The sequence below is a fragment of the Paramisgurnus dabryanus genome, chromosome 24, assembly GCF_030506205.2.
Source record: "Paramisgurnus dabryanus chromosome 24, PD_genome_1.1, whole genome shotgun sequence".
Lineage (NCBI taxonomy): Eukaryota > Metazoa > Chordata > Actinopteri > Cypriniformes > Cobitidae > Paramisgurnus > Paramisgurnus dabryanus.
In genome coordinates this window covers 8,225,655-8,238,618 of record NC_133360.1, presented here as the reverse complement: position 1 = coordinate 8,238,618, position 12,964 = coordinate 8,225,655, and the positions used below count along the sequence as shown (strand labels likewise).

Below are 12,964 nucleotides of genomic sequence, written 5' to 3'. Positions count from 1 at the left end.
AGCCAATCAGAAATGAATATATGCATGTCAATCATTTAGAGGGCGGGGCTTTGGAAATAGAGGAACGGTATCTGTACATGACACTTCAGGGCACTTAAAAATGCTACGCGTAACGCACAAATAGTAACATTTAGATTTATATTAACTATATATATATTAACTATGAATTTATATAACTATATATAAATATTTTTAGAATAAATATTTATATTTTTTGTAGAATAATGTAGTATAGTCAAATGTATATATTATAGCCTGGGACTACTATAGCAAATCTTGACTCGTAAGTAAACAAAACTTAAAAGTAGTTCAAACCTTTCTGACAAAAATATTGATCACACATTTAACTCGTTCATTGTACTTAATTGAAAGCTATAATTTTTATTTATTTATTTATTTATTTTAATTGCGTTGTATGCTTCAGCACCAAATCGGACCCCATTATCATCCACTTCAAGCTAACAAAGTGATGGCGTAAACCAATATGCATGTTTCGCAGCCCACGCTCCTTTTCCCTCGAGATAAGAGAGACATTTATTTTCTGGCTCATTTGTACCCGAGCAAATGATGTAATTGACTACAACAAGAGAAGATGCTGGAAACAGATCCATAGCAGTGATGTGTTCTAGAATCGCCCTATGACTTCATAATGGTTGCCTAGTAACAGGCAGGCAGTCTCTCGAGCATCCTCCAATGGTCTCGGTCCCATGCAGACCTGCTTAAAATGATCACCGTGACCCCCGGAACCGTCACCTATTAAAGCTGTATACATTCAATCTAGTGTTGCTGTTAATGTTGCAGTGATGAGGTGATTGTGCTTTTTAAAGTGCAAATTCGGGTCACCGCTTTGCAATAAAACATGTATACATTCCCTCCAGTAGGTGGGGCCACACACACACGCACGCACACACAAACAAACGCAGCCAATAGATGGCACTGCTAATAATGTAGTTTGTTCATTTTTATAATTACACAATGCCATAAGAACAAGAGGTATTACATAGTCACGTCACTAAATTAGCATTAGTTCACAGACAAATATCTATCTATCTATCTATCTATCTATCTATCTATCTATCTATCTATCTATCTATCTATCTATCTATCTATCTATCTATCTATCTATCTATCTATCTATCTATCTATCTATCTATCTATCTATCTACAAAACAACCTATGAAGTGTTCATTCAAGACCACGCCCCCGCAATACGCCCCGCCCCGCGCACAGACCTATGAAAATGTGGGCGGGGCATGAACGGTTGCGCCATGTTAACGCTGCACGTTGCAGTGGCAGCAGCCAGTAGCAGGACTATAGAGATGTATGCGGGATTATAGAGCTAAACCCGGCCAGTCAGCGGGCACAGAAAGGATTGCCATTGCGTTATTGAATGCATTTCACACAAGACGACAGCAGGATTGCACGTGCATGAAGGATTATTATTTATAACCGTGCCAAAGGCCCCTTTGAATTGAATGTAATGTGAACGTCTACAGCAATGTGGTTATTTTATTGCGGATGAGCTGCCGTTTTCCGTTCGTCCCCCTCCTGTTTTCCTTTCATCCCCCTCCTGTTTTCCTGTCATCCTAGTTCAAGTCATCTTTTATTCACTGGACTCTCCTAGACCTGTTTATGAAGGTAAGCGTGCGTTGTGGGTACATATTTTTGCATTGATGTAACCATGAATGAATGCATGCATGCATGTCCCGTCTTCCTTTTTATCCCATTGCATAGCAACCAAACCAGCCAATGCAAGCTTTCAAGACCCCCAAATGATGCACAGGCAGAGGCGTGAGGAAGCTTGCGTTCACCTTGCATGAGATTTTAGGCGCAGGGTTTTCCAATGACTTTATGTAATATGAATTTCTGATGGATGGATTTCTGAATTTAATGCAACATGGATTGCATGCTTAAGGTTTCGTTTTGTTACTGGCCTATTTGGTACATCCATGTAGGTCATATTTGATGTATTGAATCAGTTTGCGCGTTTCTAATTGTGCTTTCTTTCTCTGTCACGTCATTACATAACCCCTTTTCTCATCCATTGCATGCAAATAATCTGCTTGCCTGTAGAGTTGCATGTAAATTGATGTAATATGGTGGCACAAGGTAGGTTTTAATTGTTTTCTGGGCACTACGCATCTCACCCGGCTGTCGGTGACATCATCTCCTGTTCAATGTCCCCCGGTGTATGTGTGTGTGTTAGTGCGCATTCTTGAACAGACTGTAATGCAAATATGTATTGTATTCAGATGATATACATTTTGCAATTGTGCATTCAGTCAAATGGTTTATTTTGTATTCGGGCATGTCAGTGTTGTTTTTGGGGACCAGGTGTAATGTAAATATTAGTGCACTGAAGATGTGTTGAATGCATGGGTGTGCATGCATGCATGCAATGAATGAAATGATCAATGAGACCTACTGTGATTTTTACAGTCAGTTCTGTTTACATTTATGCATTCGGCAGATGCTTTAATGCATTCAAAGTATGCATGTTCCCTGGGAATCGAACCTGTGACCTTTGCGCTGCTAACGCAATGCTTTACCATTTAAGGTAAAGGCTGTAATCCTCCCCCTTACTAGTGCAGTCGAGGTATATTACGTACAGTTTGCTAGGTTTGAACCCGTGACCTTTTGGGTCTCTCTACAGATGCATTGGGTATAATCTGTAATGATGACTTCACATAAAGGAGCTGGATGGAAATATTGGAGTGGTAATTTTTTTTAGAGGGGATAATTTGGGGTGGGGAAAAACTTGCTTTTGTAACCCCACTGTCTAATGTCTTCTCTGAGGTGTTGGTGGTCTAAACCCCACTCAGCGGAAAATTGCGAATGTTTCTGTGTTTGTGGTATTCGGTGACATCCGGGGGAACTTCTACTGAAAAGAAATGTTCCACCACATACGCACAGGCGCATTATCACAGCTATATCACCGGGCAAGTGTCACAAAGGGATTATACTTTTTGCTGTAGCACACAGAACAAGTAATGTTGTTGTTGTGATGTAAGTATTAGATAAAGACTTATTTGTGCATGTGTGTATTTGCGATATGTAATCACTTAAACGGTATGCATTTGGCACATTACACAGTGCATTCAATCTAAATGTGTGTTTGTTGGGAATCGAACCCTAATGCGACTGCTCTGCAAAAATACAGTAATAATGCAACCAGAAGGGTGGTGTGCTATCTGGAGATCTTAAAGGGATAGTTCACCTAAAAATGATTTATTCACCCTCATGTTGTTGAACACAAAAGAAGATACTTTGATCAATTATGGCTAGCGCACAGTTGATGGTACCCATTGACTCCCATAGTATTTGTTTCTTCCGACTATAAAAGTCAATGGGTACTGTTAACTGTGTAGTTACCAAAATATCTTCTTTTGTGTTTAACAGAATAAAGAAACTCCTACAGATTTAGAACAACATAAGGGTTAATTTTCTCTGTTTTTGGTGAACTTTCCTTTTAAATAGTGGTCGATTTTTTTTAAGAGCAGACGGCTTACAAGCTACAAGTCGCCAAACTCGTCAGACAGTTCAAGTATGCTTAAACTCAAGATCTGATGGATTTGTTATTAAAGCCACTGTTTGTTGAAAGCAATGCCTTTCTGTGGAAATTGTCTCGCGGATTAATGGTTGTAATCGCATGGGTGTGTGTGTGTTTGAATGGGTGGCTGTAACCCAACCAAAAGGTCATGTGTTTGCTCCTAAAGGTCGCAAACTATGACCCTTATATGTTTACGCAGCTGCTTTCTAGCATTACAGGACCTTTCGTAAAGCACGTGCATGTGGAAAGAGACTTAAGGTGCATCTTAAAATGGAAACCACCAAAAATATAAAAATACTGTAAGTTATCGTACATGCCGGCGACTGTGAATGAGGAGTAATGCGAACGGCATTTCAAAGAAAAGGGGAAGCAGTACTCCAAAGACAGACAAATTTTGGCATATTTGATGTTCATTTCTGAAGTTTCTTCTCACTTGGTAAAGAACTACAAACTGGTAAAAATAGTCTTAAAGTCTTAGTACAAGATGTAACTACAGAACAGTTACATTTTTAATAGGAAAAATATTTAAACCCTTTGATTATTTTTGAGCGCGATGCTAATGGTCTAATCAGATTCAATGGATTATGCTAAGCTATGCTAAAAGTGGAATCGCCAGACCTGTAGATCAGCTGAATGGATTCCGAAATGGTAAAAATCTATTATTTAACTCTAGAGGAGCTGGAAAATAAGCATATTTTCAAAAAAGTGTAGTGTCCCCTTAAGCTAGCGTTCCAGGTAAAAGACTTTGGATGGTGTTGATTCAACATGGCACACCTTACGAGTCTTGACCCTATTTTTTCACATTGCTGGGATGCTCTAAACATAACATGGGAGAAAATGACTACATACAGCAACTGGAGCAACACACAGGAATTGGGTTATGAACTTATACACTGCAAAAAAAATACTTTTTTTGTCTTGTTTTCAGTACAAATATCTAAAAATGTAATTCTTAAATCAATAAATAAGAAAATAAATCTAGTTTTTAGACAAAAAACAAACATACAATTTAAGTGAATTTGTGCTCAAAACAAGCAAAAAAAAATCTGACAATGGGTAAGGTAAATGTTCTTGAATTAAGTGTTTAATTAATCACCTCATTGGCAGATATCTTTCGCTTGTTAAAGCACAAATTTACATAAAATGTATGTTTTTTTTTTGTCAAAAAGGTAATTTTGCTTATCAAGAAAATGTATCTAATTTAAGAATTTCTTGATATTTGCACAAGACAAAAATATGAAGTAAGAAAGTCATTTTTTGCAGTGCACTGCAAAAAAAGATTTTCAAGAAAAAAAATTGTAGTATCTTTTAAGGAAAAAATTTTAAGGAGAAAATAAGTCTAGTTTTTAGGCCAAAAATATCAAATTTAAGTGATTTTGTGCATAAAACAAGCAAAAAAATTTTGCCAATGGCGTAAGCAAAAACATCTTTAACATTTTTCTTAAACACTAAATTCAAGAAAATTTTGCTTAACCCATTGGCAGATTTTTTGCTGCTTTTATGCACAAAATCACTTAAATTTGATATTTTTGGTCGAAAAACTAGACTTATTTTATTGGGTCGTTTGATTCATCAAGAAAAAGCATCTTAATTTAAGAATTTTAGATATTTTTACTGAAAACAAGACAAAAATACTAAGATTTTTTTGATCTCATTTTTTTTTCAGTCAAACTAAGCTTAAGATTAACGTCTAATGATGACACACTCGATTGTCAATAAAGAAAAAAATTAGGCTTGAAATGCTAACGTCCATTTTTTGTTAGGTGTTGTTGAAAGAAATGTATATGTATTTACGTATATTGCGTCATTTTGAATTATTATTTATCTTTTAAAGGAATCTCTAGCAGGCACAGTTGACTTTGGGAAATCGGAAAAGCTGACAAATGAGGTGCCGAAAACGGCCTTGTGTTTGCTTGGAGAATATCAGTTTGGCTTTGAATAGATCGAGTTGATGTGAATGGTGGAGGGCAAATATGTGTCAGCTGTTTGAAAAGGTGATTCACAGGAAAATAAGAAGAAAAGCATCAGGCGGCTTCGTTTAATGAATTAGATGCATCTGAGTGATTTTGACCCCAAATTGTGACTTCTACTACATTTACGTGTTTCTAAATAGCAGGATTATTATGTAAATGAAATGGTCTCTAGTTACTTTGAAACTCGAATCTCATTTTTACTAGTGAGACTGAAAATTCTTGCTGAAATTTGTAGATATTTTGTAGAAATTTTGTAGTAATTTATAGAAATTTGTAGCAGTTTGTAAATAGTGCTTGCATGTTAGTGCGTCACAATACCTATTATTATTATTATTATTGTTGTTATTATTATGTTATTATTATGTTATTATTAAGGAATAATATTGTTGTGATCACTTTGAGTGATTTTTTTCCACCTGATGAATGATAAAACATTGACAGCCAATCAAAATCCATTAGAATTTTAAATGTTAAACTGCAGCGTGGCAAGTTAAAATAAACAACGTTATCGTCAGTTTTTGTTCGTTGTGTAAACGACTCTTAAATAATTTAACTAAAACGTTTTATTTTAGATTGAGCTGTTCCCGTAATAAGGTCTATATCGGCAAACATGGTTAACCGAGTATAAGTGCGTGATTTTTATCAATCGTGTGTGTTTTGCAGACGGAAGGGGGACCGTAATGACCGCACGCTTCCGGTTGCCTGCTGGCAGAAGTTATGATGTGGGAGCCGTGGAGGAGTCCAGAGAGAGACAACACTCGCAGGTGGTGTGTAACGTTTTACTACTGGACAACACAGTGCAGACTTTTGAAGTCAACGTAAGTATACATGCATACACTTCCAGGCCTCCTGTAGTCAACGCTCCTATCAAATTACTTGATTTGTTTTCTAATTACATATTTTAGACATTTCCGAAGATTACAGAAACAACACAGAAGTGTGCATGAACTGTATTTGCTAAAGGAAGGAACACTAAAGGGGTTACTTTTTCAATGCAAAGACGCGAATAGCCGCGGAGTGCTGCGAATGACGCAAAAAAATTAGCTATATGCCTCAAACGCGTCTTTGCGAATGTTGAAAATGTTCCACTCAAGCGAAAAATTTGCAAAACGCAAGTTACATCCCGCGAGTAATCTAGAGCGAGGGATGCGATGCTTCGTGTTTGGTGTGTACACAGCATAACATTCACATTGATTGACCCTACCGATAACCGCTCACAGACTCTACCTTATGAGCAACCTATGCCAGAGACACACATGTGTAAGCGCTCTACCCCTACTTTGCATACGGGGAGGGGAACAGAAGCTTTATTTGCATTTAAAGAGACACACACAAAAACAGCCCGTTTTCGCAGCGTAGCCACAAATGGCCATGTTCAACATTGTGTAATGAAAGATCTGTGGTGTATTTTAAGCTGAAACTTTACAGACTATTTTTATAATGCTGAAAAAAACCTAGGTTAGGGGCCCTTTAACAACAACTCCAGTTCTAGACTTGTTTAGATATACATGCTTATCGGTTGCTTATACATGGGTTGACAGTACAATTCCAGGTAGAGATGACCCAGAAACAGCAAACTTACTGATGTCTCATTCTTGCTTTGTCAGCATTTTACCCCTGAGCACAGACCGATCTTTCGTTGGTGTGGAATGAAGCAGTTTGAATGAAAAATGTCTGCTTAATGGCAGGTGGATGAAAATCTCCACGGTCAACCGTCTGCGATGTGCCGCGTGCAGTAAAAACTGACTGCAGTGAAGTAATGTGATGTGGCGGGTTGGGTTGGTTGTCGGTGTGAAGCTTAGAGGCACTGTTTCTGGCAGATTCTTGGCATTCCTGGGTTTGAGAAAAGCGTGTCCTGGGGCAATAACTGTCGTGATCATACTTGCTGACGGGTTAGAAATGTAAGGAGTTTATAAAAATGGTTTCTGAGGTTTTAGTTCATTAGAATAATCCAATAAGCTAACAAAAATGTTTTCACAACACTTGCTATCAATGTATTGTTTAGCGAATAAAATATTAAAGGTTCTCTAAGCGAATTCACACGTTTTAGACCATAAAACATTTTTTGTTACATACAGCACACATCTCCTCACTATCTGCTTGCTACCTGACTGCTGATCAAACTGTAAAAAAATCGATCTCTGTAGACAGCCCAGGCTCTACAAACTTCAATATACACACAGTGGCCAAACCTGCACCACGAAACAAAACAAAGTTTTACAGCCAATAAACGCCAAGAAGGATTTGGGGGTGGGGGTTGGTCGCGTTCACGAAAGCACGGAGGGGAGGAGTTAGCTACGCTCCGTTTGTTTGAAAACAGTTCAAATATCAACAACAAGTGACGTCGAACATATTCGCTTAGAGAGCCTTTAAGTTTCCACTATGAACTTACAAACGCTTCCAGCTAAATATCAATACAATAAAAATTATGGTTACTATTGTAAAATTACAGTAAGTAGATTATTTTTTAAGAAGCCTAACCATATTTGACTGGTGATAAAAAGAGAACAAATGAATGTTTAGATATTTAAAGAAGAAAATTATCTGGAAAGGCAATAAACTTCAGAGAAATTCATAAAAAAATGCTAGCGCTGCCTGGCAACTATTAAAAAAACCCGTAGAGTTGATAACTGTAAAGATAATGATAACCGTAACAATAACTGTAACAATGGCAATGACTGTAAAGCTAACTGTAAAGCTAGCAATGGCTTATCAAAACTGTAACCATAACGATAACTGTAAAGATAATAATCACTATAACAATGGTTGTAACGATAACTTTAAGGATAATGATAACTGTAAATATAATAATCTCTGTAACAAAAACTGTAATTATAACTTTATTGATAACGATAACTGTAAAGATAAAAATCACTGTAACGATAACCATAACTAGTGATACCTTTAAAGATCACAATGACTGTAACGATAATGAAAACTGTAAAGCTAGCAATGGCTTTAACAAAACTGTAACAATAACAATAACTTTAAGGATAACGATAACCATAAAGAATAATAATAATCGCTGTAGCGATAACTGTAACAATAACTTTAAGGCTAACGATAACTGTAATGATAATAATCATTGTGATGATACACTATAACTGTAACAATGTCTGTAACGGTAACAGTATCTTACGATAACTGTCGCAGTAACGTGCCTGTGGTGAAATCTTTAAGCATGACAATAGCTGTAATGCTGCGTTTACACCAGCCGCGGTAGAGGCAGCAAGCGCGGGTGATTTACATGTTAAGTTAATGCAAAGACGCGATTGCACGCGGATTATTATCCTGCGGCGTGGATGGCGCGGAAGGCGTGGCGTGTTCTGTGTGAATTGAGCGTTGCCGCGGGAAATGCGTGAGTTGAAAAATCTGAACTTCGGTGGATTTCCGCGCCTCGTTAACCAATCGGGACCTTGCTGTAGTAGTGACTTGATTACAAGAAGAGAGCGGAGTGGTGAAGTCTCAGCAGAGTTGCAGAAGCCCCTCCCATGACGTGAATTTCTCGAATGACTAGAATTTCACGCGCTGCTTTCACATGCAAATGAAGCGAGTGAACTCAAATGTTAAAGCGTCCAAATACGCGCGAATAGCAGTTATTGTTCCAGCGATGAGGATGATCATCGCTGTAACAATAACTGTAACGGTAACGATAGCTGTAAAGGTAACCGTAACTAGCAATAACTGTAAAGATAACAATGACTATATAGATATCCGTAATTATAACACTTACTTAAATGATAACTTTTAAAATGAATAAAGATACCATATCTGTAACTGTAACAATAACTTTAAAGAAAAATAATTGTAAAGATAACCATGCGGATAACATTAAGTATTTTACCGTAGCATTCAAACCAAAGGACGATAACATTATTCTGCAGTTGCACACGATTGTTTCTAAATTTACATTTGTGTGCCCTATCGTACATTAACTTAGAAATATATAGCAATATATATACATACATATATATATATCTATCTATCTATATCTATCTATATCTATCTATATCTATCTATCTATATCTATATCTATATCTATATCTATATATATATATATATATATATATATATATATATATAGATATATATATAGATATATATATAGATATATATATAGATATATATATAGATATATAGATATATAGATATATAGATATACACAAGTTAAGCAGTCTCTTTCTCTTTTCTCTCTCTCTCTCTCTCTCTCTCTCTCTCTCTCTCTCTCTCTCTCTCTCTCTCTCTCTCTCTCTCTCTCTCTCTCTCTCTCTCTCTCTCTCTCTCTCTCTCTCTCTCTCTCTCTCTCTCTCTCTCTCTCTCGCCCTGTCTCTTGCTCTTTCTCTAAAGAGACAAGATCAGGGGCAGATCTTGTTGGACCTAGTATATAAACATTTGGAGCTGACGGAGCGTGACTACTTCGGCCTTCAGCTAGCGGACGATTCATCGGAAAACCAGGTAGATTTTCATTTAAATTTCACAAACACAACACAACATGCTGCGCCAAATAAGTCTGAGGTCACTTTTTAGAGTATTTTTAAGACTTTTGGGTTGTTTTGGTTTCTACACGCAAACACATAACGACCGCAAGTTCATTTTAAGATCACTTCTCTCGCTGAAACGCCGATGTCGCTTTCCTCACATAGTAAAATAAGGCAATGTATATTTAATTGCGTGATGCTGCTCATTTGTGTCGTCTTTCACGTTGCTCAGATGATACTTTAAGAAATATGTAAATGTGATTGTGTGTTTCAGAGGTGGCTGGATCCTAACAAACCCATTAGAAAACAACTAAAGCGTAAGTTAAAAAAAGTTACATTTTAAAGGTTTTATAATGTAACGTTTTTTTATGACGATAATGGTTTGTGCTTGAAGGGTCGTGTCCTCATAATCTGAGGTTTAGGGTGAAGTTTTTTGTGAGTGACCCTGGTAAACTACAAGAAGAGTATACAAGGTACAATTTGTGTTCGTACAATTGTTTGATAAAAATAAACTTTACACTGTCTGAAGGATTTAAAACCTTTTGATATTTATTCGCTGTGCATTTGTCATGGCAGGTATTTGTACTTTCTGCAGTTGAAGCAGGATATTCTGAGTGGACGGTGAGCTTTTTTATAAGAAAAAGTTAATGCAAGATTTGTAATGTATACATTTTTTCCTCTTTTTAATGTAATGCTTTTAATTTCTCTCTGTTAGGCTTCCATGCCCTCAGAATACAGCAGCAGTTTTGGCGTCTTATGCTGTTCAAGGTAAGAATCACTTACTAGCCGGCAAACGATGGAGATCACTGCTGTCACTGGGACGGCACCATTTAAAAAAAAGTACAGATATGTATCCTTGCGGTACCAATATGTTGCTTTAAAGTACTAATATTCACCCTTTAGGTACCAAACATGAACACATTTTTGATATGATGATGGATATTTTCATCTTTTTGCTTTTGGCATTACATTAATCTTCAAGGTATACATTTTGATTAATTTGTGTTTTCCTTTGGTTCGAACTCACACTCTTGGAAATAAAGGTACCAAAGTTGTCACTGGGACGGTACGCTTTCAAAAAGGTACACCTTTGTACCCAAAGAGTGCATATTAGTATTTCAAAGGTACATATTTGTACCTAAATTGTACATATTAGGACCTTTTTTAAAGGGTACTGCCCCAGTGACAGCTTTGTAGCTTTATTTTTGACAGTGCATGGCCTTTTGCATTGCTACAGTAATGCAATGCTACACCACTGAGCTATACAAGAGCATGATTGTAAACTGTGAATTCTGGTTTAGGCTGGTGATATAACAATCTGTGGAGGTTACATAAAAGCTGTAGGGTTTGACAAATGGTCCATGATCTCCTTTTGTCTCTTTTTAGGTCTAACAGCCCTATTTCCAGTAATAAGGCTGGACAACTGCCAATAATATGGTTATGTTCTTTACATAATAGCAATATGTTGTTGTGACCAGTAACAGGAAAATTTACCATGGTTTTATTGTGGTAAAAGTGTAGTAACCATGTTTTTTTGGTGTATTGATTTACTACACTAACCATGGTTTAACTATGGTTTTTGAAAACCATGGTTGTCAAAACCATGATTATTTTGAGGTTACCATGGTTTTACTACAGTAACCATGGTTTTTTGTTTTTTTAGCACCTTCAGATTCCAGATTTTCAAATAGTCGTATCTCTGCCAAATATTGTCCAATTCCAACAAACTGTACATCAATGGAAAGCTTATTTAGCAAGAAAAGACCATCATGACTGGTTTTGTGGTTCAGGGTCACATATGTGTATTTCAATGGCATTGAAAACACTAATAATTTTGTAGAGATTACCATGGAGTGCATTTACAGCACTGAGACACAAAAATGTGTTCCTGTAGCTCAGTTGGTTGAGCATTTCATTGGCAACACAAAAGTTGTGGGTTCGATTCCCAGGGAGGACGCATACTGATAAAACCAATAGCTTGAATTCAAGAAAAGTGTCTGCAGAAAATGTAATGTTGTAAAATATAGAGGGAAAATGAATGTTCAGTGAAAATTTTTAGGACTCCTGATTTTGATTGAATGATGAAGCGTCATGCTGTGATATATTTGGCTAGTGTTATTTCATGCCCACACAGTCATTCAGAAGAAACTTAATGTTTTACATTGATTATAAAATCTGGTTTTGAATAAATAATGCACACTTGATAACTCATGCACAAGCAGACCAGGAATCAGCATCAGTTTTACTATCTTTTTCCAACAGACCCCGAGAGTCCGTGTTTGAATAACTTGTGTTATGGGGTGTATACACCAAAAGCGTAAAAGTCAATGCAAAGATTCGAATAGAAGTGAAACTATAAAGCGCAGGGCAATGCGAATGACGTGAATTGGGCGGCACGATTGTTACAAAAACACACGCAATTGGCCTATAAAGCGTCTTCGTGCAAGTTGAAAATATTCTATTTGCATGACACAAGGTTAAATCCCGCGAGTTATCTAGAGTGAGGAACGTGATGCTCCGCGTTTATGCATTATGGGGCGAACACACCAAATGCGAATTCAACGCTTTGCGCTGTAGATTGCATACACAGTCAGTGCATAGACACGAACTTGCACGGGGCCTTACAAGTGACGCGAAATTGGCGACGCGATTGCTGCGAAAACACACGATTTTCGCCTCAAACGGATCTTCGCGCAAGTTCAAAATATTCAACTAAAGTGACAAATTTTACACAAACTTAAATCCCGCAAGTAACCTAGAGTGAGGAACTCAAAGCTTTGCGTTTGGTGTGGTCATGGCATTATGGGGCGTACACGCCAAATGCGAATTTCACGAGTAGATCACATACAAAGTTAATTCAAAGACGCGAATAAACGCGAATTCGCATGGGGTGATGTGAATGATGCAATTTGGCCCCACGATTGCACGCAAAAAATGGGCTTCTCGCCTTAAGCGTGTCTTTG

General features: G+C 37.1%; 1 protein-coding gene across 3 annotated transcripts in view; it reads left to right on the top strand.

Annotated features, from left to right (window-relative positions):
• Positions 1-1,271: 1,271 nt before the first annotated feature.
• ptpn4b (protein tyrosine phosphatase non-receptor type 4b) overlaps positions 1,272-12,964 on the top strand; it is a 32,217-nt gene continuing 20,524 nt past the window's right edge. The window contains exons 1-8 of one of the 3 annotated variants that reach the window (XM_065244567.1): positions 1,272-1,638; positions 2,074-2,109; positions 6,187-6,341; positions 9,871-9,978; positions 10,276-10,318; positions 10,396-10,474; positions 10,578-10,622; positions 10,717-10,769. In XM_065244567.1, the coding sequence (XP_065100639.1) occupies positions 2,097-2,109; positions 6,187-6,341; positions 9,871-9,978; positions 10,276-10,318; positions 10,396-10,474; positions 10,578-10,622; positions 10,717-10,769 (496 nt within the window). In that variant the 5' untranslated portion in view covers positions 1,272-1,638; positions 2,074-2,096. Of the gene's footprint in view, positions 1,639-2,073; positions 2,110-2,224; positions 3,007-6,186; positions 6,342-9,870; positions 9,979-10,275; positions 10,319-10,395; positions 10,475-10,577; positions 10,623-10,716; positions 10,770-12,964 lie in introns of those variants that run through there. The other 2 variants (XM_065244568.2, XM_065244569.2) reach the window with 2 other exon arrangements.